This window comes from Corapipo altera, unplaced genomic scaffold (assembly GCF_003945725.1).
Source record: "Corapipo altera isolate COAL_440 unplaced genomic scaffold, ASM394572v1 66, whole genome shotgun sequence".
Classification (NCBI taxonomy): Eukaryota; Metazoa; Chordata; class Aves; order Passeriformes; family Pipridae; genus Corapipo; species Corapipo altera.
In genome coordinates this window covers 6,098,256-6,125,710 of record NW_020884924.1, presented here as the reverse complement: position 1 = coordinate 6,125,710, position 27,455 = coordinate 6,098,256, and the positions used below count along the sequence as shown (strand labels likewise).

Here is a 27,455-nt window from a genome sequence, read left to right as displayed (position 1 = left end):
GCCTCCGCCGCGCTCGCTCCCGCCGCGGCAGCGCCGTCCCCGCTCCCGCCGGCTCCCGCCGCGGCTCGGGCAGGCGGACGGGCGGCCCCGCGACCCCCGCCCCGCAGCGCCCGCCCCAGGGGCTCGGACCGCCGCCCCGTCTCCGCCGGCGCAGCACGAGCCATGCTGCTCCTGGCCGCCGCCTTCATCGTGGCCTTCGTCCTCCTCCTCTACATGGTGTCGCCGCTCATCAGCCCCAAGTCTCTCAAGCTGCCCGGCGCGCACGTCGTGGTGAGGGAGGCGCCCCCCGGGAGGGGGACGGGGCCGGGGGGAGGAGGGAGCGGGCGGGCGGCCGCCGCCGCTCGGCCTTGGCGCTGGGGGAGGCGGGGGGGCCTTCCGAGTCACCCTCCCCCGGCCATGGTGTCCGCTGGGGAAGGGACGGGCGGAGGGAGAGAAGCCGCTCCCTCCGAGATGGGGGCGCAGGCTGCGGGAGGAGCCAGAGGGGTGGCTGCGGGAATCCCGCTGCAGGAGCGGGGGGAGCATCTCGGCGAGGAAGGAAGGTTTGGGGGCGCAGCGTGCCCGAGGAGGGGCTGGCGGCCGGGGAGCCTCAGCGCCAGGGGTGCCCGCGGGATCGCGAGGAATCCCGGCGAGCTGGCGGTGACACCCCGAGCTACCAAAACGCGGGAGCCACAAGTCCCGGGTGATAAGGAAATGACCTGTCCCGATGGCTCTGACAACCGCTGTGTGTCCCAATTGGCTTAAGGCGATGGTCTGAGTCACCATCTTCCAGTCTCAACGCTGGCTTTTTGAGATATTCCTTTTGCGCTCTCCAAGTCACCGGTTACCTCGAGTTTTGTTTCCTGTTAGCATCTCCCAAGATATTTAAGTGGTGGGGGGGTAGGGTTGGTGGGTGCACTCATAAACAAAAGGAAAAACGTATTGTTTCCTTGGTCTAAGAAACCAAGCCAGGTATGAGGAAACGGAAAAAAAATAATACAAAGGAAGTGGTCAGATGGCACTGGGGCATCTTTTCATCTTTGAGCACATAGATATTGATGCCTTTGAGCAGTATTTTGGCAAGGTAGTAGAAAGTAAGCCTTTAGAAAGAAGCCTTCAGAAGAACGTGCTGTTAAAACAGTCCGCGAGTGGTACGCCACTAGAAGTTGTGTGAGTTTGTGGCTTGGGGAGGGGGGATGGAGGAAAGGGGAGCACTACCCAGATGCTTTCAGGTGGGTCACAAAGTAATGAATTTGGACACATAAGAGCAAATGAGTTAAGCAGTTCAAAGATTCGTAGTCCTAGGATCAGCTTTTTAAACTCAGCTCTAAATCCCCAGGGTATGTATGTTCTGTGCAGAGAAAATGTAGTATACTGTTAGGTTAAACTTACTTTAAAGGGTGAGTAGTGCTTGGAGATGCCTTTTATCAGAGTGGGAGTTTGGGGTAATCCTGAAGTGAGATCTTTTAGGTGTGAGTTTACAGATACTCTGAGGTTTTGGTTGCTAGTTTTTGTTTGGTGGGGGTTTGGGGTTTTTTGGTGGTTTTTTTCTTTCTCGAGCTCTGTATGATGCCTGTTGTTTGGGGTTTTATTATTATTATTTTTGGAGTTCCTCTTTGGAGGATGGAGCTGTCCTCAGAGTAATATAGATCTGTCCAAGTTGCAGTAGTATTTCCAAGTTACTTTATGCAGTAGATGTTACTTGCATGCTGTTACTGGCTTTACAACAGCATCATACTCTGTGTGAGGTGTGTTCAAGGTTGCTTTAAGGTTCTCAGCTTATGGCTCTTTCCCCACAAGAGTAATGATTATTAAGGAGGAACCTTTCAGTACTGTGCAGAAGCAAAGGTGAAGGAGACTTAAGGGTCTTCTGTGACTTTTATGAAGAAACAGAAGAGCAAACATAAAAAGTTAAATAGATTTTATTTCAGGTTTTTTGTTTGGTTTTATTTATATATACAATGATTATTCAAAGCTTTGTCCATTCTGTATAGTGATTAAACACTTTAAAAGTTAATTTTGCTGGTTCTTCTAATCAGAATCAGAATGCTTCATTTAAAAAAATTCACATTGAAAATTATGAGAATGTTCTTGTTGGAGAAGCCTCCCTGTAGCTGTTGCTGCTAATTATATTAATAGTTAAGTTCGATTTGGTACAAGAGGAAGTCTAAAGAACAATATTCCTGCAACTCTTATAAAATTAGGAGTTTAGCTAGAGAAGTAACTACAAGAATATATTAATGGAGGAAAAGGCTGTAGATATATCTAAGTTGATTACACAAATAGAAATCTGCGGGCAGACAGTTTTATTGGTGTCACCACTTGCAGAATTACTTGTTTGATTTTTGACTTCAGTTATGCTCTTAAAGTGTTCATGAAAACTAATGAAATATGGAACAGTTGTTCCAGAGTTCACTACTTCTTAGATTTGTAGATGCTGTTAATAATGCTGGACACTTGTACATTTGGATTTCAAATTTTCTAATGTCATACATAAAGAAAAATATTGGATGATGGTAATGTAAATCAGAAATATTGTTCAATAAGGCTTTCCACTCTGTGTGTATGAACTGAATTCTTTCATCATATGCTGGGAGTAAATGTTCTCTGCTACTGAAATGACTGAGAGACTTCATAAAAATATTTAAGGACCACAGCATTATCTAAGGACTTCTTCAAAGTCTTCTCACAGAAAACCAGCAAAATCTGTTTAAGTATCAGGCCTCAGTTAAACCCAGTCTTGAAATAAATAAAAGAATAAAGACCTGCAAATTGTATGTTTAGCTGGTTAAACCCTTTCAGAGGGAGACTGATTGCCATTGCACAGTAAATATAATTTTTCAGGATATACCTCAATAAATTGCTTTTCTGAAGCAGAAAAAAATCAGTCTTATCTACTAACTCTTCTTTCTGGGGGCCTGTTGAAAGTATGGTGAAAATATATCTGTTGCTTTCCTGAAGGAAGGTCATTGGGCAACTTAAGAGGCTGTTACATACCAATTGTAGAATTTTCAACTGAAGTCAGCATTCTTTTCACTTCTGATCCTTCAGAAAAAATATTTTTTCTTCACTCCTAACAGTTATGGTTAATAGATGTTTGAATTATGGCTAAGTAACTGACTCTGCCTGCCTTTTGGAATAGGAATTGGAAGCAGAAAACTTGTGTGTTTTTCCCCTCTGTCCTCTCCCAGAGTCATTTGCATGATGGAAGCATGACTCTTACACTTGCTGTGTAAGGCGAGACATGGTTTCTGGAGAAATCATAGAGTTATAAGAGTCTCTTATTCTTAGAAAAGAATAGGACTGCTATTCAGAGTGAGAGTCTGCAGAACTCTGAATTACTCATCGTCTAATCTTGTGGGTTCCCCCTCTGTCCATATCTGCAATGAATTTTTGTGGCCTCACTTAGCATCATTACATTAAAAGGACTTCTCTCAAATTGTCTAAGGCATCAGGTTTGGCTTATTTTAAACAGAATGCCTTTTAGATGTTTAATACTACTTTTTTTTCTTTTTTTTTTTTTTATTTCTAACATGTCTAGGAAAATGTTCTCAAATAAAGGATATAAAAGTTACTTTTGTGCTGTAGAGCTGCTGCTCCTTGTGCTGAACTTCTCTATGCTTTGAAATTCAGAAGACTGTTTTATACAACTTTTATTTTGCCATTGGCTTTAACTCTCTCCTTGGGTCTCAGGCTACATACTAGTACGTGTCATCAATTCTGTAAGAGTAAGCTATTTTGGTAGCTGGTTATAATGGTAGATAGGAATATGAAAATAGGATAAGACAGTCACCATTGCTTCATGTGCACTGTACTCGCTTGTATCACATTTAACTGCCCTTTGTCAGGGATGTTATGCCTGTTCTATACATGTTCTCTGTGCCTTTTCTTTTCCTTTTTCTACAGAGGTACTTTGCCTGATGGAAAAGAATGCAACAAAAACTTAAGATGTTAGTGCAAAAGCAGCATTCTGTAAATTTCCTGAGTGACATTTGAAAACTATCTTTGGTGAAATTTTATTGGTAGTCCCCTCTCCTTGTTTCAACCTTAATCTTTCTAAAACCAAGTTGAAATTTGTGACAAAAAAAAAAAGAAAAGAAACAAACAAACAAACAAAACAACGGCAACAAAAAAAAAACAAACAAGAAAAACCCCAGCACAAAACACCGAAACACAGAGATGTCAGTGTTATGAATGCACTTTATCAAAGTTTGTGGATTAGCAATGGCAGGAAATGTAAAGATATTATCTGCTTGGCACTGTCTCCTGTGCAGATTGACAAGAACCCTTTCATGTGAATGTAGTTCAGGATGGTCATGCCAAATCCTCCTGCAGATGGGTCGTCTTTAGTCCAGAAGTAGTTTCCCCACTTCTGCATAGAACCTGACTTGATAGATAACTGCAGCCAACTTTAAGGCTGGCCAATCTTGGTGTCTCGACATTGTAGCTCCTGTGTTGGGGCTGATATGGTCTGTGGTTTGGATACGTCCACGTGGTTTGACAGGAGGTCATTTTGAGTCTAGTCAGGCATCCTAACCACGTACGCCAGATTAAAGGGATGTTCTGTTTCAGTAGAACTAAATACCTTCTACTGGAGCACTGTCTGAAAGCATGAAGCCAGCCTGCATCCAGTTCTAGGTGAAAGTTAATAAGTTCTCTTGGAGATACCATACCAGGTTTTGATTTTGATCACTCCTAATGACAGTTCTGTTAATTTGGAGTTGAACTGTCTCATCAATTGAAGTGAATTTCCAGTATCTCAAATTTGAAACTCAGAGCAATTCTCTGTACCTCATCTCTCTATTTCCATTTATAAGGGGGAAATAAACCCTAAAGTTGAACTGTGTTATCAAGAATTTTAGCTTCAGAAGTTGGAGCCAGGTGCTTTTATGAACAGCTAGTTTGATGTATTCTTAAACATAGAAACAACTCAATAACACTGCTCAAGACCTGGTAGTGCTGCATTCTGAGCATCTGAGTTAATACTAGGATTTAATTGTTCCTTCTTGTAAAAAAAATTAGTCTGTGATTTGAGTTGCAGTGACCTGATTTTTTATTTTTGCTAACTCCTTTGATGCTGGGTTACAGTGAAATTTAAAAATGGGATCAGTGGCAATTCAAATGTTGGATACAAATGAGATACAGTGTAGAACCATTGACCACAATGGTAAGTTACCATAATAATGTCCTCTTTAATGAGGTAGATATGTGCTCTTCTGTTAGTTCTGAGCATCTGTGTTAGTAACTTAGCTACCTAACAGACTTCATAGATGTGCTTAGGCCGACTTCACTTTTTCACTGGTGTTAGGGATTTTTTTTACATTAGCATTCATGGTTAACGCTCCTGAAGAATGTGTATATTACTAACAACCTCCCACATGCTCGTAACAGCCTCCCACCTAAATGCTAAAGTTCCCAGCTAATTGATATTTCATTTTGTCATCGACCAATCTGACATGAGCCCTATCCAGTGTTCTTGGGTATGACTGTAAATAAAAAACTTCCTTTTTCCATTACTTGCATGGCTTCAGACCTTGTCTTTCTGAAATGAATATTAGCCTTGTTTGACAAGCTGGAGACTTGGTGCCAGTACCTTCACCTGCAGAAAATTCCTCAAGCACTTGGTGTAGTTGACCCGTTCATGATACTCACCAGTTTGTGCAGGTAGTAATCTGCTGTCTTGCAGTGCTACGCCAAAAATTGGAATTGGAGCAATCTTCCATGCACCTTGATTAGTTCATGTTCTTGTGTACTTGCTGCTGTTGAAAATCTGTAGAAGCATCTCACAAGTGCTGTGGAACTGAGATCTGATCGAATGTATCACACTATTTTTTCAGATACGTATTGAAATCTTGCAATGTATTTTAAAAACTGTAGTGTATTTGTGACTTCTTTCCATAACAAAGCATTAAATTAATTCTGTAGTTCCGCTGAAGTCCCAAATCATTAATTAACACTTGCAACTCTTGTGGTCTTCATTTACTCTGAAAGCAGTCATCTTTGGTTGATAATCTACAGACCAGGTTTCACATTTCTAGAACAGGACACGTGTCTTGGAGTCATCCTCAGAGGTTAGTATGGTGTGAAGCTAATCTTGCAGAGTCAGTTAGAAGTTAATCTGAAGCAGTTCACTCTAATAACAGAGGAAGCCTAAAGAGCTGAAATTAGTCTTTGTGGATGTTACGCCCATTCTTGGCCCATTTGTGGCTGAAGATGAACCAACCAGAAACCATGGATAGTGTTGTAAGTCTTTGCTGGGATTATTTGATATGCACTAAGCTGTATTTGAAAGTAAGTGGTAAAATACTCAAATGAAAGAAGAGTTTAGTGACTCATGGGAATGTACTTCTGACTCTTCTGACATTACTGCCTCCAGGAGTGGAAAGAATTTTGTGGATAGTGCATCCCTGAATACAAAACTGAGGCACTGTCAAATGAGGACATGACACAAAGCTTTTGATAGGGCGTGTAGTTAGAGATTGGGATCTTTGCTCTTACCCTCATTAGCTCAGTGCCTCCATTTTCTTAAAATGGAGGTGATGTGTTTCTCTGGAGTCTTTGGCAAGGTTTTGATAAAAAGCAAAAGATGATGATTTTCAGAGAAATCTGAATTTCATCTTTTTCCAGTTAGTAGAGAATTTGTATTTCTTAACTCATTTAATCAATATGGGTTTTTTTTACAATAACTGCTTCTAGGTATTTTGTTCCAGTATTTTCTCAGTATGACTCTTAATGTGTTGTTAAAGAAAAATTCAAATAAATTGGGTATATAAGGAAGATACCAGTGTCTATTTGAAAACCAAAGGCACATGCAGACTGAGAATGATCCAAAGGCACGTCAGGCAGACATTTTTATTTTAGTCAAAAAGAGAGGGCAGGGTTGTCATCTGCATCTTGTTCCACACGTAGTTCATAAGTAGGTTTATTGAGGTTAGTGAGAGAGGTGGTAAGGTGACCTTAACTTGTATATTGGTATAATTTGGCACGTGTCATCCATGTGATAGACAACTGTAGTCATCCCTGCATTTGTCTATAGACAAAATATTAACTTCCTGTTTACATATAAGACTACTTCAGTGTTACAGTTTGGAGGAAGAAGAAAAGGTTGCAGAAGTTTAGGTACTGGAATCGGCACTAAATTGAAATTGAGGGGTGGCACAGGGGCAGATCAGGGTCCACACTGGGGGAATCACAAATATACCACAGAGAGACAACTGTTGAGTTAATGGGATTTTTCTTTAATAAGAAAGAAAGTATTTTCTATTTATGTGATGATATCTTCAGAAGGCACTATGCAATTGCCAATTTTACAAATAACTTCTACTGTGACAGGTATGAAGGGGTGGTATGTAATTGTGTTATTATGGCATTAATAGTGATTTCAAGCTTCTAGCAACATGCTTTTAGAAATAGCATACAGACTTAGTCAAAAGCATGTGAGAGCGCTGACGTGGGAGTGGGTCTAAGTGTGCCTGACATAAAAAATGAGCAAAAATTGCCACTGAGGTAAAACTGGGTTTGGGGTAGAAACAAAGATTCATCAGTCTACTCAGATCATATTTTTCATTCATACTCAATAAGTAAGCTAACAGTATCTTCTGTATTTGTATCTCATCGTGTAATATTTTAACCTCAATATGTTTTCAGAAGTTTCATTTCATTTGACTTGTACATATGGGAGAAGGAATGAGAATATTGGAGTAACGCTGCCTTTTTCAAATAACTTTTAGGTAACTGGAGGCTCCAGTGGAATTGGAAAATGTATTGCTATTGAATGTTATAAGCAAGGTGCTTTCATAACACTGATTGCAAGAGATGAGGTAAGTGTATGTGTATTTTCTACTGGCTAAACTCTGTTCACAAAATATAGGTGGGGGATAATTTTGGAATTGATAATTATTCATACTTCTTTGGTGTATATTGTAAGGGGACCCTAGGCATTCCAAATTAATACCTTTGAATAGCAGAGGTGGCCACCTTTTTAAGAAGCATAGCCCAACATGGAATTTGTGATTAGCATGCCTTAAAACTTTGCCAGAGCTATTGCTTCTGTTAATGGCATTCATTATTTCACTTAGATCTGTGCCAGAGGACGAAAGCAGGAAAACCCCATATTCTTTAAAACTGTAGAATTTCCCTACAGTGACAACTGGGGGATTAAAAACAGTTCCTAAAATTCACAGAATATATTGGTGTCTAGTCAGCATTATATTTTTTTACTAGTGAAAAACTCTTCATCAGGGAAAAGGATTGGAAGATTTGGAAGAAAAATGATTGCTTTGTCGGGTTTGTTTTTCTTTTTGGTTTGGGGTCCTTTTAACTAAGAGGTATTCAGATTTAGTTGGAATGACTCTGTTTTTGGAATGGGCTGTTATTTTACTTGTAGAGAAAAAAAAATTATTTGGGGAATAAAAGCGTATAACTATTTTTTGGCTCTCTGTCCCAGCTGTCTTTGATAATTTACTTACACTAGACAACTTAGTTTGCATAACCTTGAATGTAGTCAGATTTAACAGAATTTTTCTTGAAAGGATTATGACAATTTGAATTTACCAGATTTTAAGTTTGTCACTGTGATTTCATGACAGTGATTGTTCTTCAGAAGAGTCTATGTGATGTCAAATACATATAAAATAGAGCCAAAATGGAGAAAAATTATTTTCTACAGCGTTAGGTGCTCTCTGTAGTATGGAACAAAAGCATTAAATCTATAGAAGTCATTACTGGCTTTGGAGGACTAAGTGAAAAACAGATAAATGAGCTCTGATAGCTTGATAGATTTCATGTTTTGATCATATGTCCATAAGTCTTTAAAATTACAACACTAAAATAAATGCTTTAACTAGTCAAGGGTAACTTTGGGCTTTAGGGGATGTTTTTAAGCCTTATTGAAGTACTGAAGACTAAAATTGCTCTCAGCACGACAACGATTTAGCTGTCTTTTTATCCATTTCAGAACAAGCTGTTGCAGACAAAGAAGGAAATAGAAAAGTATTCTGTTAATGACAAGCAGGTAAGATCACTGGTAAGAGGGACTTGTGTGTTTTGTTTAAGATAATCACTACAACATAGTTCTGTAGTCCTGTCTTTAAAACAAAACTGTTTGACAAAAATAAATGAGGACTCAGTATTTGAATTCAAGATTCAGACTGTTTACATGACATGTTCTGAGCTCTTGCTATGTTTGATGTTGCTTAGCTAGTGTGTTAGGCTGCTTTTCTTAGTAAAAGATTTCTTCAACTGTAGGTGTAGCATGCTTTTTTGGATCAGTGCAATTTACTGTCACTTGGTAAGCATTTTATTCTTTCAGATGAAGTGGAAAAACCAGTTTTTTTTTTCTACAAATATCTTGCTTTTTGCATTTGTTTTGGGAAAGAAGTGTAGATATTTGTTCCCAGGTTTATTTCACTACATCATACTTGTGTTCCTTTTCCTAGCAAAGTACTGTAACAGATACACAAGTTAAATTTGTGAAGTTCTGAGACTTAATAAACATAGAAGCTGCTTTGCTGAATAGATAATGCATTTGTGCATAGAGGCAATGATTTAGACCTTGCAGAAGTACTAACTTAGAATAGGTAAGCTTGCTGTGTTCAAAACATGCAACTTCGAGGCAAAATGCTAAAACAATTTTTTCTCAGTACTCATAATGAAGGGAGAGGGAAAATAAAATTGAAACTGTTGATATCTTTGATTTCTCCTTTCTTGTGTTCCAGAACTTTGTTGATCATGAAAGTCACTTAGTAACTAAGTTAGTTTCATGATTACAAATAGAAGCAATTTATTTGTCCATGAAAAGGGATTTGAATTAATAAATTAGATATTCGGTTGAAAAGAAGCAATGAAAGAAGTTGAATATTTGCAGGCAATAACGTTAATACTAGTTTATATAGAATTTTCCTAATGCCTCCATTTGTAAGATTTTTGTCTTCACTTCTTTATATTTTTGTCAAATGGCTCAAGATGATTTTTTTTTCTGTACATGCTGCCTTACTCAGATCAACTTTGTTTGAAAATCTAAGCCATTTGAGGTGAGGAGAAACTGTATTTTGCCCATTAAAAAAAAAAAAAATCCTGGTAACCATTTTCTTTTAGCTGCTCTAGCAGTTTCCCAAGCTTAGCATTACAGTTAATCCCTTGTCAAACACTGTGTCAGGATGTTCTTGTTAAAATCTGTCCGAGCTTGATAGATGCAGACTTTTAAAAAGAGTATTATTCAGTGCATGTTCATAAGAGTTTCAGTGAAAATCTCTAAAAGTATCTTCAAGGCTGAGCAAGTGTGGGCTGAACAGGACTGCTTTGGCAGAAGCAGCTTTGTACTTGCAACCAGGTTAAGCAGTAGGCAGTGGAGGTGATGGGTAGGCCAGCTCTTCTGTAGCTATTGTTGAGTGGTGGACATGGTCTCAGGGAAGCCTGCCTGATCTAAATGCAAAGAACAACCGGAGAAAGCAGGGAGTCTGGGGCAGAGATTGCACTGGAACAGCAGATCAAAATCTGGGAAGTGACAGTAGCTGAACCAAGAGAAGCTGTACGAAAGGATTACTGAAAGAGTGTAGAGAAGGATGATGTCTGATAGTGGATAACATGGACAGATGGTTACATTTGATCATAGAATCATAGAATGATTTGGGTTGTAAGACACCTTAAAGATCATCTACTTCCAAACCCCCTGCTATGGGCAGGGACACCTTCAACTAGACTAGGTTGCTCAGAGTTCCATCTTGGAACTCTGCCTGGCCTTGAACACTCCCAGGCATTGGGCATCCACAGCTTCTCTGGACAACCTGTTCCAGTGCCTCACATAAATAATTTCTTCCTATTGCTATCTACTTGCTTTCATTAAAGCCACTCCCCCTTGTCTTATTATTACATGCCCCTCTTCAGCTTTTTTGTAGGCCCCCTTTAGGTACTGAGAGGCTGCTGTAAGGTTGCCTGGAGCCTTCTCTTTTCCATGCTGTACAACCCCAGCTCTCCCATAGGAGAGGTCTCCATAGGAAAGGTGCTCCATCCCTCTGGTCATCTTGATATTCCTCCTCTGGACTCAATCCAACAGATCAATGTCCATCCTGTGCTGGGGGCCCCAGAGCTGGATGCAGCACTCCAAGTGGCGCCTCATCAGAACGGAGTAGAGGGGCAAAGTCACCTTCCTTGACCTGCTGGCCACGCTGCTTTTGATGCAGTACAGGATAGGATTGGCTTTCTGGCTTGCAAGCACACATTGCTGGGTCATGTCCAGCCTCTCATCCACCAGCACCCCCAAGTCCTTCTCAGCAAGGCTGCTCTCCATCTGTTTATCCTCCAGCCTTGTATTGATAACAAAGGTTGCCCCAACCCAGGTGCAGCACCTTGCACTTGGTCTTGTTAAACTGCATGAGATTCCCATGGGCCTCTCCTCGAGCTTGTCCAGGTCCCTCTGGATGGCATCCCATCTTTCAGGTCTGTCAGTTGTTCCACTCAGCTTGGTGTCATCTGCGAACTTGCTGCAGATCCCTTCACCTGTGTCATTGATGAAGACATGAAATGGTCCCATATCAAGCTAAGATGTAAAGATCCTCCGCAAAGATTACTTTTTTTCTTGGGCATGTGCTGTCACTGTTCAGCTCTTGGATATATACATGAAACCAAGTTGCATTGACAACCAGTGTCTGACATATACATACATTTTAGTGTTTGCATGTGATGTAGAGTGCTGAGGTGTGGCTTTTATGGATATAGGTGTGCAGTGGAACAAAAATCCTTGCCATTAGAGTTTTTTTTTCAATATTTTTTAAATCCTTTTTCTAATATAGAATATTCCCAGTTATTTCACTGGGACTTGAATTGATCCTTTATTGGGAAAGCTTTATTAATGATCCAACAGCATGCAGTATTTAAAACAAATGGTAAGGAACAGAACTGGGGATATTAGACTATTTCTTTTAGCATATTCTATGTCCTAGATGTGGATCTATAGTCTATGCTTTGGAATGGAGGTAATTAATATATTGTAGCAGAAAGAACGTATGATAATAGAAGCAGGGAGGTGAATTGTATAATGTGATAGTAGTCAATAAAAGTTGCGATAGTTCCTGTGTATGTTGTTCATGATATAAATAATCTATGCAATCTGATATAATAACAAATTGCTCCAATTTTGATTCAGAACTGTGATTTATTTAAACTCTTCACTGATCTTGCAAAGACATCCAGATAATAAATCGATGTTGTTTTCATTCAACTGCTCTTTTGTTTTTAAACATACGGAAAAGATAAATGTTTCCAAAATGTAGTACATGCCTTAAGGGGAGATGCATACAGTCCCGCCAATAACTTGTGCCACAAGTTTACTCTGATGTCCAACTACACACAATGCTGGGAGGCAGGAATAGCCAACCTGCTGTACAGGAATGGCAGGCAGATTCTGTTTATGCAGCTAAGAAGTGTCACAGTCTGACCAGGGGCAGGACTGACAAATGACTAGCTGCCAAAGCAGTTAGTTACGCTGTGGTAAGCTTGTGTGTGTGTGTGTGTTGTGCCCATCTGCTCCATGACAAGTGGTCATGAGGATACTTGTTACAAACTACTGATGACTTTATTTTATTTCACCTCTGAGTTTAAATAATTGACCAAAGTAACAGAGAGTATAGAAGTTGGAACAAGAATCCAGGAATCCCCCCTTTTATTGCAATAGAAATTTCTTTTCTTTTCAAGATGAGGAATTGCCCTGACGCTCTGTTGATGGCTTAGCAGAGAGGGTAACTGATATGTCAATACCTGGCATTTGCAGCAGTCTTAGAGTTTGTAAGTGGTAGCCCAAAAGAAGCAGTGCTTGCTTTGGCCAGAAGTTGATTTTGAAGGTACTTCAAAAGATAGATCATGAGACTATCTTGCTGAAAGTAATCAGTAACTTTCAAGGAAATGGCCTAACTTTTAGCTGACAAGAAAACTTAGATATCAGTATCATCTATTTTCTGTTGTCCTGCCTGCCCCTTTCTCCCAATTCATCCTTAGCCAATGATTATTTTAATTTTTCTGTATCTTTCAAATTAAACCCCTTAATGTCTGATTTCCAGACAAGGAGTAAATATTACTTCACTTCTTAGTTATTTACAACTCTGTTCAATGAATCAATTTCTCATAGAATTTTTATTTTAGTTTCGTCCTTGACATGTCCCCATGAAGCAGTACGCAACTAGGTTTACTACTATTCTTAAAAAAAATATTTTATGAAATAAGGAGGTAGCATGCATTGCAAGTACTAAAGTTAGCAGGTTTTTAACACTTGCTTTCTAAATTTTGGAACAGAACTTGTGGTGCTGCACTTTCAGGGCAACACTCTGCAACCATGCCTTTCTACGATGTGGGGAAAAAATAGTTTTTTTCTTAAAGAGGAGCCTAAGCCACACAAATGGTTTGGCTTGTTTAGCACTAATGAAAGTTAAATGTATCACTGTAGAATTTTGATTGTCTTAGTTAAAATAGATTTTACTTAACTTCATGTAAATAGCTCAGGCAGTAGTGTATCTTAGTACAGTAAATTAGAGATGCTATTTTCTACGAGTTGCTGCTTTGAGGATCATGAAGTGTTTATTTGTTCTTAATGTAATCTTTATTATACTAGAATGTGTGTGTGAGGGGGAGGAGCTTGGAGGGAGCAAGGATTGCTTTCTCCAGTGTGGCAGAGGTGCAAACTGTCCTGTCAAAAAGACTGGACAGATACATCGGGCTTGTTTCATTTTGAAAGGCTGAGACTCAACAGTTACTGGACTTAGTGTGTTGTGACAATGTTCTTTCACTTTCCTTTTCTAGGTTGTACTTTGTATTTCTGTTGATGTGTCTAAAGACTACGAACAGGTGGAGAATGTTCTAAAACAGGTGAGGAAAAAACTGATTCACCTATGTATCTTAAGCCTTATCCATGTGTCGTATTTCTATTGGAAATAGTTTCTTATAATTTATACTGTGATATAGGAAGGTTTTTTTTCCCCGCTAAAGAGTGTCTTAACCTCTATCCCCTTTTCCAGGCTCAGGAGAAGCTGGGGCCAGTTGACATGCTTGTAAACTGTGCAGGAACATCAGTTACAGGAAAATTTGAGGATATTGAAGTGAATTCTTTTGAAGTGAGTGAGCATACTTTTTTAATTTCATCATATGATAATTTCTTATTTAAGCATTCTAACAATTAGATTGCATTCCTTGCAGTCTTTGCAGAGTTTGTAGGAGTACACCTGATTTGTGCTTGCTGTCAGAGTATCTTTAGATTTGCAAGGGTTGCCTCTAATTTCTCACTTATCTATCAGTCCATTGATGGGTCAGAAGAGTGAATTATCCTTCTGGGACAGAGCGTCCTCAAGATGGCAGAAAAGCCTGGCATTTATTTTTTTTCGGTTAAGGCCTGTGAAAGGCACTGAATTTCACATAGTTTAATTTTTTTTCTGGTTAAGATTTTTAAAAATATTTCTAACCTGTTTAAGAAAAAATCAGCTGTTATCAATGTTAAGTAGTGAGGTGCAGAAGTTGTTTCAGCTTGAGAAGCTGCTGCTCTGGTGAAAAGACAAAAAGCAACCCCAAACCATCTGTATTTTGGTTACTTTATGCCTGCAGCCCTCAGACCTCCATTCATCTACAGATAATGTTGAATAATCTGAAAATATTAAATAGGTATAATTTTATAATAAGTCTGAATCATCCATTCTATTGCTTATATAGACTATCAGTTGTTTTTTAGGTCTTCTAGAGAGTAAATTCTCCTTATCCTGGCAAAGATTAAAATCTCTGAAATGCATAAATACGTTGCATTTTTCCTGTTTCCTGTTTTAGAAGACTCTTTAAACTTTCAGTATGTTTTCATACGTAATGCATAAATGGATTGCTTCCTGGACATTGTTCAGGTTAGCTTTTCCCTCAAATACTCTTCTTTTTTCTTTTAAGGACATGTGGTTCACAGTATTATCAGTATCCTGGATGCTATTAAGACTTATAGATAGACAGGATTTCTTTTGGCTTAAAGTGAGTTTTTTAGCTATAAAAGTTTATGAAGCTTTAGAATAAAAAACTGTTGTTTCTTTTACCAGCTGATAGAACTACAGATCTAGTGAACTTGATTGTTAAAGCAGGCTGAAATAGGGGGATTTTGATAAGACCAAACAGCTGGATCTGTGGCTCAAATACCATATTAATATCGTTTGTACAGAGATTAATGGCGGTCAATTATCTGGGTAGTGTTTACCCGAGTCGAGCAGTAATTGCTACCATGAAGGAACGAAGAATGGGAAGGATTGTATTTGTATCATCTCAGGCTGGGCAATTAGGCCTATTTGGTTATACAGCTTATTCTCCAACAAAATTTGCTCTTCGAGGGTTGGCTGAAGCCCTGCAAATGGAGGTACGTGTGCAATAATTTTAAGTAATTTTGATTATAAACATTTTTTTTAAACTGTCAGTGAAGGGCATTTTCATTTAAATAGTTGTTTCTTGCATTGTGCAGCACTGCTAATATCCATGTGCTATTGGCCCTTTCTTGGCGGCAGTACATTCCTATTGCTTCACCTGGGGTTGCAGAAACGAAGATGATTTCAATTGCATTAGAGGGAATAGATTGAATCTGTTCCTAGAACTGACTCCCACATGTGCAGACATTTTTTTAATCTTTTAACTAAAAGGACTTGATTTTTTCGACTTGAGTAAAAGTTTTCTTCAAAGTCCTAAGTGCAGGATGATATTGAAGATCACATGGATGCATGAGGGGGAGGCTGGTGATTCCCACCTTGCTTCTCAGTCCATGGTAAGTGGTATGTGAACCATATGAAACAGTAATACTTGCAACCTAGTATTTGATGACTGGCCACAAAAAAAAATTGTGTTGACAGTGGTTCACCCTTCTAAATTTTGATACATATAAGCTTTTTATACTGCAATGATCTAAGCTTATTCTTAAGTTCTGACTAAAGCCAAACACCCTTTTCATTATTCAGTGGAACAAGGTTGGTAAGTACATTGTAGTAAGACAGATAAAACTGATTTGAAAATTACTTTTCTTATTCTTCTGTTAAGAATGTATATTTGAGTTGCTAAGTGTTTATATAAAAACTGCCTGTGTTTGGTTCTAGACCCTTGCATAGTCCCTGTTGTATGCCTTGATTCATGATAAGAATGTGTGGTAAAACTGACTCTAGTCACTTCTGGTCTGCCAAATAGAACAATGCAAATGTAGGGTCTTTCTTCAGGCTGGTGACCGATATTTTTGTGAAGACTGAATTACTCACGACTAAAAACAGGGTGTTTATGGGCCTCTGATGTGGTATTTCAGTGTTTTCAATATAGAATGTTTCATAAAAAATAAAAATGCTTAGTATTTTACGACACTTTGCTTTATCATAGCCCTCTCTAATATTTTCATTAAAAACTTTTTTTATTTGCATTGGAGTACAGATTTGCTTTGTATTAGTTTTAGAATAGTAGTGCACTAAGCCATGTTAATTCCATGACACTTACATACAAATACATACCTAAATGCAATCCTTGACGTAAGACCTTCCAGTTTTTCTCACATTTTCTACTTATTTTTTGTCTCCTTAGACTTTGACCTCTTGCAAGTTTTTACCATGGGTTGAAAAGCCTTGTGACTTGAGTATGCCTCTTAAAGATAACAAATTTGAATTTTATCTTTTTGTTGTTTATTTTCTCTTATTTGTCCAGCAGTGAAAATACATTGATGGAAACAACAAGGGAAAAGCCTGTTAATGTGCCCCAGTGAAAGCCTTTTTGGCCTTGTGTTTATAAATGTTGGGTACTGGTATTTGGCAATAGTTTAGTCTTTTTTTAAAAACTGAAATTGGTACAATTATAAACCTAAACTACTTTCATATTCCTCCTAAATGTCTTAGATTCATCAAATAATTTGCAAAGTCTTTACAGACTTTTATTAAAAAAGCACCACAACCCCCTTTTTAAAATCTTTGCTGTTGTGCTTTTTCACTTGACAAAGCTGCAAGTCTTGTAAGTGCTGAATACTTAACACTAGAAGCAATTTGAATTCATGCTTCCTGAATTTCATCGGTACAAGAGAAATCAGTGAAATCATGAGGGACACGTAAAGGCTGTCAGTATTAAGATAATACTTAATGCTTTTGTAAAACACAGGTAAAACCTTATAATGTCTACGTAACGGTGGCCTATCCTCCAGATACTGATACACCTGGATTTGCAGAAGAAAGTAAAACAAAGGTAAATTGTCCTTCAGTAATACTGAAGTTTTTAAAGCTTCATTTCGTTATAAGCAATGCATTTTATATTTTATTTATTTCTGTAGTATTTTTGAAATCAGGGCATATTAAGATTTTCAGAAGTACTTATAAACACTTCAGTTTTATCAGTTTTTAACTGCTCAGAGTTATATAGCTTGTAAGATAATTTCATGTAGTTTATTGTTCTAGCTTTAAATGGAAGAACTATCTGCCTTTAACATCTGAAGCACTGCACAGTCTTCCTGCATACAATCAGAATATTGTTGTGGAATAATAAACTGTTAAATCACTGTTTTGATATTAAAGCTTAATAAAACAAATATAATATTCATATTTTGCATCTTTGATAATATGCAGTTGTTGTGACAGATGTGACAGATCAAAATAAACCTCAGTTCATTCAGTGCAGTTGCCAATCTAACCATGCTGTATGAATGTATATAATGACCCAGTTCCATAATGGCTGTTCTTTAGTATTAAAGGAAACTCTCTTGCACTGTGTTTGCAGTGGAAATGACTGTCTCACTTTTCAGAAGGATGTGTCAGCACTAGGCCTTTTTCATTTGAATTACCTTAGAAGTGAAAGTTTTGACCTCTAGTCACCTCTTGTCATCTACCATATCGATACATATGAAGTATTAATTCCAAAACCCACATTTAGGCCCCATTTAGACCAAAGCATCAGATAACCAGAGAAAAATCTGTCTTATTTTTTGTTTGCATACTGTGAACTAGAAATCTGATATCTAAGGATATAATCTTTTCAAGCATCTTTTCAACATGCACCATCACGTATAATTGGAAATTGGGTTTGCATTCCATTTTGTCTTTCACTCTTTGAATAGGAATCAGTAGGGATTGTATAACACAATTCTTACTTCATCATTTCTTGATACAGATATTCTGTATTAACTGTCTACTCCCACACATCCGCATAAAGTGCCAGAATTAGACATCTGCAGATACTTGTGTAGCTTGCATATTCTCTGGGATTTTATTCTTCAAAATAGCCTATTTCAGGGAAATACAGTCACCAGCAGAATGCATTGTTCATTTAAGATTTCTCTTTAAAAGAGATTCAGAGAGATTTATCTTATTTGTCAAAAAAAGTCTTGTCTTTTAAGGAGAGAATTATGCTTTGTTTTAGCCTACATGAACTCTCCGGGTGACTTGCTCCTAATATGATGATGTACCTTAAATCTCTGAACCATTGCATTACTCTGACATTTCAGATAGTCATTTATTGTGCCATTTATTTAATACTACTTAGCTTAGAACATCTGCCTCTGTAGTTTGCATTTCCTTAGGACTGGGCCATTCTTCTCTGTAATCATTGAATGTGGTAAAATAAAACATCAGGAACTAGGATACAGCTTTTCTGTGTTTTTAAAAATTAGCTTTTTTTTGTTTTGAGGTAACTGCTTTACAAATGACAGCCGTGCTGACTAGCCAGATCAAGTATTAAATGGCTGATTTCTGCCTGCCTTATTCTCTACAGTCATTAAGTTTAGCTGTTGCTTCGGAACAGCTGCTATTTTTTTCCCAAACTTGCAGTATTTTAGTTACTGTTGATATCCCTTTATCTCTTTCAGATCTGTTTGATACTGGCCAATAAGCTTAAAAATAAATAAGGGCTATGAAATGGAGATCTGAAGACACAAATCCTATCACTATAGGAAAGCATGTAAAAGTTGTTTGTATGTGACTTCTGCTGGCAAAGACACTGATGACCCCCTTTAAAATACACATACTAAAAAAAAAATTTTCAGTGAGCCTGGTCAATGAAATCAGAACTCGTAATTCTACAGATATTTGGAAATAGGCCTGTTTCTGTGAAATTTAATTACTGTAGTACTTCAAATTGATAGTGAAAAACCTGTAGTTCCTCAGCTCTTCCCTGGAAGTGGAAGTATTAATTTTAAAGTATTAATCTGAGAATTAAACTAGTCCCAGTATTTGAAGAGGCTTAAATGCTTCAATTAAATTTTGTTATTAAATGTAACTGAATTAGCCATTACAAGTGAACTTGAAACCAATACTCCTTTCTCCCTAATTTAGTGTTGTTTTTGCTTCATCAGTGGAACCATCTGTCTCTAAGATACTGAGCATTTAAATATTTCCTGGGCAGTTATCTCTATAATAATTTTATTTGTTGAAGGGACATTAATGACAAACTTCTAAATACCTTAAAGTATATTTTTGCCATTTGTTTTTGTAACAGACTAAACTTGTTTGGGGTTTTTTTGGTGAAAAAAATTGTGACTGCTAAAATAACTGTCATAATTGCTTTCTTCTAGTGAGGTAAAGTGGTATAAATGGTCTAAAACACAAAGAAATAAAATGCAGTGATGGATTTTGGTAGATACCAGTGTGTGGAGATTGAGAAATTAAAAAAAAAAAAAAAAGGCAAGCTGATTTGTAGGATCTTAAAATATTTAAGGCCTATCTTTTACTTACATTTCTGGCAAAAAACCATAAATGGGCTAATACAGGTGTTGAGAAGTAGTTTAAGCATTTTGGTAACTTCTACTGAGAATAAAATACTTGGGAGGAAAAAGCCATTTCATAGTAGTAATAAACTATATACAAAAATGTACTACTCAAGGAAAAATTTGTAAAATTTTGTAAAATTAGACTATTATTTATGATCTTTAAGTGTATGTTTTAGGTGACAGTGTGATACCACTTGCTAACAGTGATGTCATCCATGAAAAAAGACCCAAAACTAAAATTTGACATGCATATTTTTCTCTCCTGTGTGATGTTAGCTAAACTTACTTATATTGGTGTTTTTAGCTAAACTTATATTGGTCTTTTTAGCTAAACTTATATTGGTGTTTTTTACTAAAGCCCTTAGAGACGAAGCTGATTTCTGAAACTTCATCTGTTTGCCAAGCAGAACAAGTTGCCAGAGTTATAGTCAAAGATGCCATAGTAAGTAAATTATGTTTCTAAAGTATGTCCTGTGTTGAAGAGACTAGGATCACATGTCATGCTTGCTTAAGACCATAAGATAATGGCTAAGCTAAATGCAAAACCAATTTACACAAAACAGTACTCTTTGGTTAGTTTGAACAGGATTTATTTGCTTTATTCTTCTTTTGCCACTGAGCCCACAAATGATTTTATGCAATCTCTTGAAAGTAAAAGGTATCTGAAGTTGTACATAGACAGAATAAAATGATGCATCTGTATGATGCAATGTCTCAAAGGTAGATTATGACTGTCTTGAAAGCACTAAATTCTATTGACTTTTTATGTATCAAATACCATTTGTCTAACCTCAAAAGCTTGTTGTACTGTCTTTATTTTTCTTGAAGATGAGTTCATATAAAAATAATTATACATAAAGGAAGGCATTTGACCTCTTTTGGCTTTTACTGTCTAAAGTATGCGATTTATGAGTGATTACAATACATAAAATGCCGTTCCTAGTGATTAAAGGTGTACTGCTTTTCTGAGGATTTTTTTTCCAATGTTTTGTGCTAGGGAAGGCTTGCATGCTTAACAGAGTACCTCAGAAAAGAAACAAACATGAAATTTCATGATCATAAAGCACACTGATTGAATCCTAAAATCTGCAATTATTTTGCAGTTCCAAATATTCTTGACCTTCAGTGAGACTTACATCTACAGCAGGTGTTCAGTTTTGAAGTTTTTACAGTATTTTCACAAATACAGCATATAAACACAAAATCATATCTGATTTTGGCGTGGTGAGTTTTAAAAGCAAATACTACCTCAACACAGTATTCTTCTTTGGTGTTTAAGGAAAACTAATCTCCTCTCTGACCTTAAGAATCTGGTATTTCTATACCATCCTTTCCAGCACTTTGTATCATATATTAGTTCAGCTGTGGTCTTTATGCACTCTAGCCATCAGCTGAGAGACTAAAATAGAAATGAGAATGTATCTGTGTACTCGCAGGCCTCTCAGGTGTGTACTGGGAAATAATCAAATCTAATAACCTCTACTACTTTGCATAGATTCACCCCTAACCTTGATTCGGGAACACCACCTTTTCCTTTCAGTTCCACATTCCATCTAGTCCTGCACTGTTTCAGGCAGTCTGTTTTCCAGCATGAAGTGTAATGGAAACAAATGGGAGAAGCCTGGGAGTCAGAGCTATAGAACTGCAATTTTACTGATGAGTAGTTAAAAACCAAACAACTTTTTCCTCATGTCAGTCCTCCCTTTTCTGCCAGATGAAGTGCTTAAGCAGCAGGCTGTGTCTCACAATTCTGAGGAGAGCACGTTAAAAGTCCTTGCTGTAGATGAAGAGGGACCTGTTACCTAACATCTGAAATACACTCCCTTGCCAAATCTTATGTGATAAGCAAACTAATTTTAACAAAATGCAAGCTGTATTTTGTTACACAGTTCCGGGTAGTGATTGGTGGCCTGACAGAGTTAGGGTGTAATTCTGTCTCTGAAATATGCTTACTGCGAAGGCCATCATGCATTTTATCCACCATCTGTTTTAAGCATGCCTCAAGAAGAAATTTAGAGCCTTTATATCTTGTAAAAATCTGCAGTAATTCAGCACACCTCTCTCTAAAGGCAGGTTAGCTTCCTTGTCCATTTTTAAGTGAATGCTTTTTGGAATGTTGCTGTATAGCCCAAAATATTTTTTAATATTTTGATTCTTAATTGAGGTAATATTTTTTTACATAAAAATATTTCTTGTTAGTTATATCAGTCATCTGTGTCCATCAGGAGTAACTGTTGAAATAAAACACATTATGATTTGCCACAGTTGGGTAAATTCCTTTTTGTTTTCTTAATCCTTCCATCCAGCAAGGGAACTTTAACAGCTCAGTTGGATCAGATGGTTACATGCTGTCAATATTGACAAGTGGAATGTCACCAGTTACTTCTATTACTGAAGGTCTCCAGCAGGTAAGATTTGGGAAGGCCCTGTTGTCACAACTTTTAATAGTTCAAAATACTTTAAAATGTAGAACATTATGTGAATATTGATTGTTTTTTCATCAAGTGGCTGTTAATACTGACAGGTTTTGAAAACTGCAGTAGTATTTTCAAACTGAAGTTGGCTGGTGAGCTAAGACCACCCCCTGCTACTCAGGCCTGAACTATTACATAGTTAGGTTGGTTTTCATGAGTTTGTTTTTTGGAGGTTATACAACACACCTGCCTAGAACTTTTTTTTTTCATTTCATGATTAAATAATATGCTGCAATCCAAGATCCTAAATTAATTGAAGGATGTTTCTCTCTGTTTCCAGGTTGTTTGCATGGGCATTTTTCGAATCATTGGCCTATTTTACCTAGGAAGTTTTGACAGCATAGTTCGTCGCTGCATGATGCAAAGGGAAAAATCTGAAAGTGCAGATAAAACTGAGTAATCTTTATTTTGAGTGGAAAGAAGAATGTCAACCAGTCCTGGACAGCTAGCTGCTTAAGTGGGACTCAGTTTTGCTCCTGAAGGATTTAGACTGGAAGTACTTGCCTGTGTGACAGAGGAGTCCCCTCAAAAGCTATGAAAGAAAGCAAAAGTACAACTCCAGAAAATGCCAAACTATGCAAAAATGTGAATGAGGATTAGATAGGTGTTTTGTTTTGTTTTTTTTTTTTTGATGATTTGAGTTGGAGAGAATTTGGAGAGCTTGTAAGTGATCTGCAGAGTAGAATTTGAGAATGGACTATATGCGGTAATTCTGGACAAATACTTAAGTTTTCTCATTTTGGTGCTTATGGGCAAAATAAGTACCATGACAGACCAGGCTGAAATAGATTGAAGTCCCCTGAACAAGTTGATACCTTTTGATAATGTTTTGGGACTTCTTTTAGTTTAGAATGTTAGATTTTTCTTTGGCCAATCTACAGATCCTTCTGTCAATGACAGCTTTCCTTATTCTATCCAACATGTGACTGTGGAAACCCTGAGATGGCAAATACATTTGTATGATCCAAGCTTTCTCAGTCTGGGAGCAATTAAAAAGTATGGTTTAATATATGCATACTTTCTAAAGGGAGATGAAGAACCCGTTCCCACAGAGAAATGCTAGGAGATGTGATCAGGTCTGTAGCTCTTCTGGCCTTTGAAGTATGTTGTGAACAACAAAAAAAAAATCTTACCAGTATCAAATGTGTTGATTATGACTCAGCATTTTAAGCCATTGAAACAATGTACAATTTTTACAGATACTTAATCTGCCAGTTTTTGCTCTGGAAAGGAAAGTAGCTTAATGCTACTGTAATGCACATTATTTCAAAGCTGCAAATCATGAGCCAAACAAGTAGTTGATGATAGAATTGATTGTAATTAAAATGCCAGGCTCTTCCAGTAGCAGGAATGTAGCTTTTTAGGGCAGAAGTGTCAGGAGGAGGGAGAGAGGTGTGTGTCAGAATGGCCTTCCACACTTCATTTTATCACTACATGGAAAAGCTTTCACATGAGAAATTATTTAAAATATTCTCCTTGTATGACCCACTTCTAATTTGTTTCATTTACATAACATGAAACAAGGCTGCTCAATAACTGCTTCAGAATACACAGAACCCAGTGGTTGTTTCTAATCTCATTCAACACTGAAAAGCTTGATGCATAGCAATGATGTTTTAAGGGTGCACTATATATACTGTTTATTAAATGGACCACTATAGTAAGTGCCTTGTGAGCTGCTTTTTTTTCAAAAGCTGCATATTTTGTATTTGTTAGCACTGCTGTGTTTTCGATGTCATATTCTCCATTTTCATTCAGTACTCTGAATCTAAAATTACGTGTAAAACTGGGCACTTTCACTTCCTTGAAAGTAGTATTTAACAACCAAAATAAACAAAATTTGATTGCTTTTGTTAAGATATTCTCTATATCTATTTAAGAAGAGGTATTCAATTAAACTGAGATGAAAAGTAATAGGTGGTTAACTGGAAAACCTTAGAATGTAGTTTATTGAGGTGATTTATTTTCCCTCTCTGAATTAGGCTAACCACTTTTAAATTTTCCACATATACTAAACTTGCTTTAATACCTGGTTTACAAACATATTTTTCAAACAGAGTCACATTGGCACTCTCATTTTAAGTGGTTTGACTTCCATTAGATTGCAAATGTTGAGGCACTATTGAATTCTTCATGAAGCCTATGTTTTAGGTCCTGCCTCCCGATTTTGTTTAGATATATGAAGTTGTGCATGCCTATAATATAATGCTAATTTTGAGAACAGAGTGTATTCCTGCATTTTTAAACAGCTCAGCTTCAGTGCAAAGAAATCTAGTGTGCATATGTATTTCCTGTGCTGCTTAGTGTGAATGACATAAGGGAGCATTCATCATACATCCATTGTCAACATCGCTGTGTTTTCTAAAGCAACATAATGCTTTTCAGACCCTATGATTGATGTTAACTCTTGTTTTGATAAAAATCAAATACTCTTTCAACCATCTGCAAAAAAATACCAAAATGGGTGAGTCAGTTGTGCTCTAGTTTGAAAAAAATGCTTCTGTAAATTACTTGATATCAGCACGAGCTTGGAAGTCAGGACTTAAAACCAGTAAGCCTTTGGATACTTGAATTTTTGGATCGTCAGCTTGGAATGCTAAAGGGTTTGCATTTAAGAAACATAATCCAGAAGGTCAGAGCACACATGACACTATGGCAGCTGGGCCTCTAAAGGTGTCAGGTTGGGCATCTTTGATCACCACTCACTACTTCTTGACTGAAGAGTCCTCCCAATAATGACTGATATAATTCAGTGCAAGTGTCTGTGAAGGAGAAGTAAGACTACTGGGTGAAAGTTATGGCCCTGATCTACAGAGACTTCAGTTCACACCTAATTTTGCATAGTGTAAGTTGTTGTGTTGACAGTGAAACTTTACGTTGAACCCCTCGGCAATTGTGGAAATTGGAACAAGGCAAGTTTTTTGAATCAAGAATAATAATCTTTTTTTCAATGTTCTATTTTCTGCTGTTGCAAGTTATTGATGTTAATTTTAACTGATAAACTTCTCAACTGTTTTACTGTCAAAACAAGGTAAATTGTCAACTACAGCAACCTTTGGTGTAAATTTTGTTTTCTTATGCACATTCTCTATTTACCAATATACTCATTTTAAGGTCCAATATAAAGTGAAGGAGATGCCTTGTAATCTTGTGGAAAAATGTTTAGCAGTCGAAAAACTATTTTGCCAGTTTAAATGTTACAAAACCTCTGCATTGAAATGTTTTAGCAGTGTATTAAATCCGTGAAGATCTTCAAATAGGCTTTATTACTTTTTGTCAAATTGTCAATAATTTAATCACTTGTGCCATATCAATCGGTGTCTTGTCTCGTTTTCTTGGTCAATCTTTAGGATTCAATTTAGGCTTGGATAGTCTTTTCCATTCCATGTAGTTTCTAATGACTGTCTGCTTTACATACAGATTTATTATAACTTTACTTATAGTTTACTTCAACAAGGTGTTCACGTGCAATTTAAGTAGATTTAATATTTTACTAAGAAAAAAAGACATAGGTAAATAAACTTTATTTGCTGTGAAAAACTCTAGGCACTTTTAAATGGTAAAGATATATAGCGTTATTTGTAAAAAGAAACTTCGTGCTTATTGCGTCATCATTTTTTGTGCCAGAACTGTAAACTAGTTTTCATATTTTATATTTCACAAAATAAATGGAGAATCAACAAAGCCTGTAACTTTTAAGTTCTTTTTAGAGGATGAAGAGTAGTGGCTAAATTCGTTTGCAGGATGTGGTGGGGGGGTTATTTTGTTGGGGTTTTTTTAAATATGAGATCAACAGGATTCTGTTAATTGTGTAGCACAGCAGAGTATATCCCTCCATTTTAGCAGCTTAGGGCAGAGGTAAAAAGGGATGTAAAGAATTCAACTGGGAATTGTCAGCAGACCCAGCATCCCCAAACCATAATGAAAGTGAGATTAAATTGACAAAGCCTTTCTTACTGGAGGTGCTGCCAGTTCTATAACTAGTGCTTGTGCTCTCTGGAATTGCTTGTGAATCCTGAGGAGCCAAGCAATGCTCATTCTTCCTAGTGGAAAACAATAGAAGTAATAGTTAAGATAGATGTCTTTCTGTACTAGCACTGAGCATGCAGCTGTATAAAGAAACACTGTATCATGTTTGAGCTCTGTAGTAAGAGGGCTTGAGTGTATAGCTTGCTCCAGTATAATAGTAGGGGAGGAGTAGCGCCAAGATACTTATTCCCAAACTAAATTCAAAATCTCAAATGTTCAGTCTTTTAAAAAGACATTTGTATTAAGTTGTCAGAGAGCCAAAAATCAAAGATGGATTGAGGAAAGCATAGGCTATCTAAAATTGTGTTTTAAAGCTGTGGGGCTGATGTTAATCTTTTAATTCTCCAACATTCTGCATCAAGGTTACAACTGGAGCTCCTGATTTCTCCATTTCAGTAAAAGTAGCAGGCCAAAGTAGATTGCTCCTCAATCCTTTTCATAACTCCATTTCAGCTACAAGGCTAAATTATCTGATAGTTCCATTTAATTGTTTTTTTTCCCTGCCCAGCCAGTACCAGGCACACTGAAGGGTAGGTATGTGTATGATTGTCTGTCAAAGGTTGTAGTAAAAACCTCATGAAGTCATTTCCTTTCTTCTGTCACTGGGGGGTGACTTTAAATGAGGTGTCTGTCTTGCCCCACCACCCAACCTCCTTCTCTTCCTCTTTCACCCTAGATGCTCTAAATTGGTGAGAAAGATGACGGTGTTAATGTTCTGTTGGTGATGGTCTGCGGTGGGGGGGAAATAATACTGGTACACTTTTGGATGAAACTCACACTGAAGAAAGTGGAAAGTGCAAATACTTTTTTTTTTAAACCCCAAAAGATGCATACCTAATTATTATGGGAGGGGCATTTAATTTGATGTGGGGGGGATGTATTTCATAAAGTTGTTTGTGAAGGTTTGCTGTCTGGGGAAACCTTGCTGAATATAACACCAAATCTCCTCTAGGGTAGAATACCACCAAGTCAGTCTGAAATTTTATTTTTTTTAATTTAAACCTTTCCAGTTCTAACTATGAAGTTGGTTCTGTAGTACTGCTGCTAGTGCAGTATAAATAAATAAAAGGGGTGAAAGCATAATGTACATGACTAACACAATCATGCTACCAACCACCAAGAATCAACTCCCTTGACCAAAATATGGTGTTAAATCCGTGAAGGTACCAGCTGTAAATAATATATATAAAACTAAGTCTAAAACCAAATTTTAATGTTTTAGGTAACTTGCAACTGAAGGGAATGCCCTTGTCAAAGCT

At 37.4% G+C, this 27,455-nt stretch overlaps 1 protein-coding gene across 1 annotated transcript; it reads left to right on the top strand.

The window, feature by feature from the left end:
* The first annotated feature begins 85 nt into the window (after positions 1 to 85).
* Positions 86 to 25,851, top strand: KDSR (3-ketodihydrosphingosine reductase). Its single transcript, XM_027657469.1, has 10 exons — positions 86 to 270; positions 7,707 to 7,796; positions 8,933 to 8,989; positions 13,765 to 13,830; positions 13,980 to 14,075; positions 15,149 to 15,340; positions 17,098 to 17,181; positions 20,052 to 20,135; positions 22,000 to 22,101; positions 22,448 to 25,851. The coding sequence occupies exons 1-10, from the start codon at positions 163 to 165 to the stop codon at positions 22,565 to 22,567; spliced, it is 999 nt and encodes a 332-aa protein (XP_027513270.1). The 5' UTR covers positions 86 to 162; the 3' UTR covers positions 22,568 to 25,851.
* The last annotated feature ends 1,604 nt before the right edge of the window (positions 25,852 to 27,455 follow it).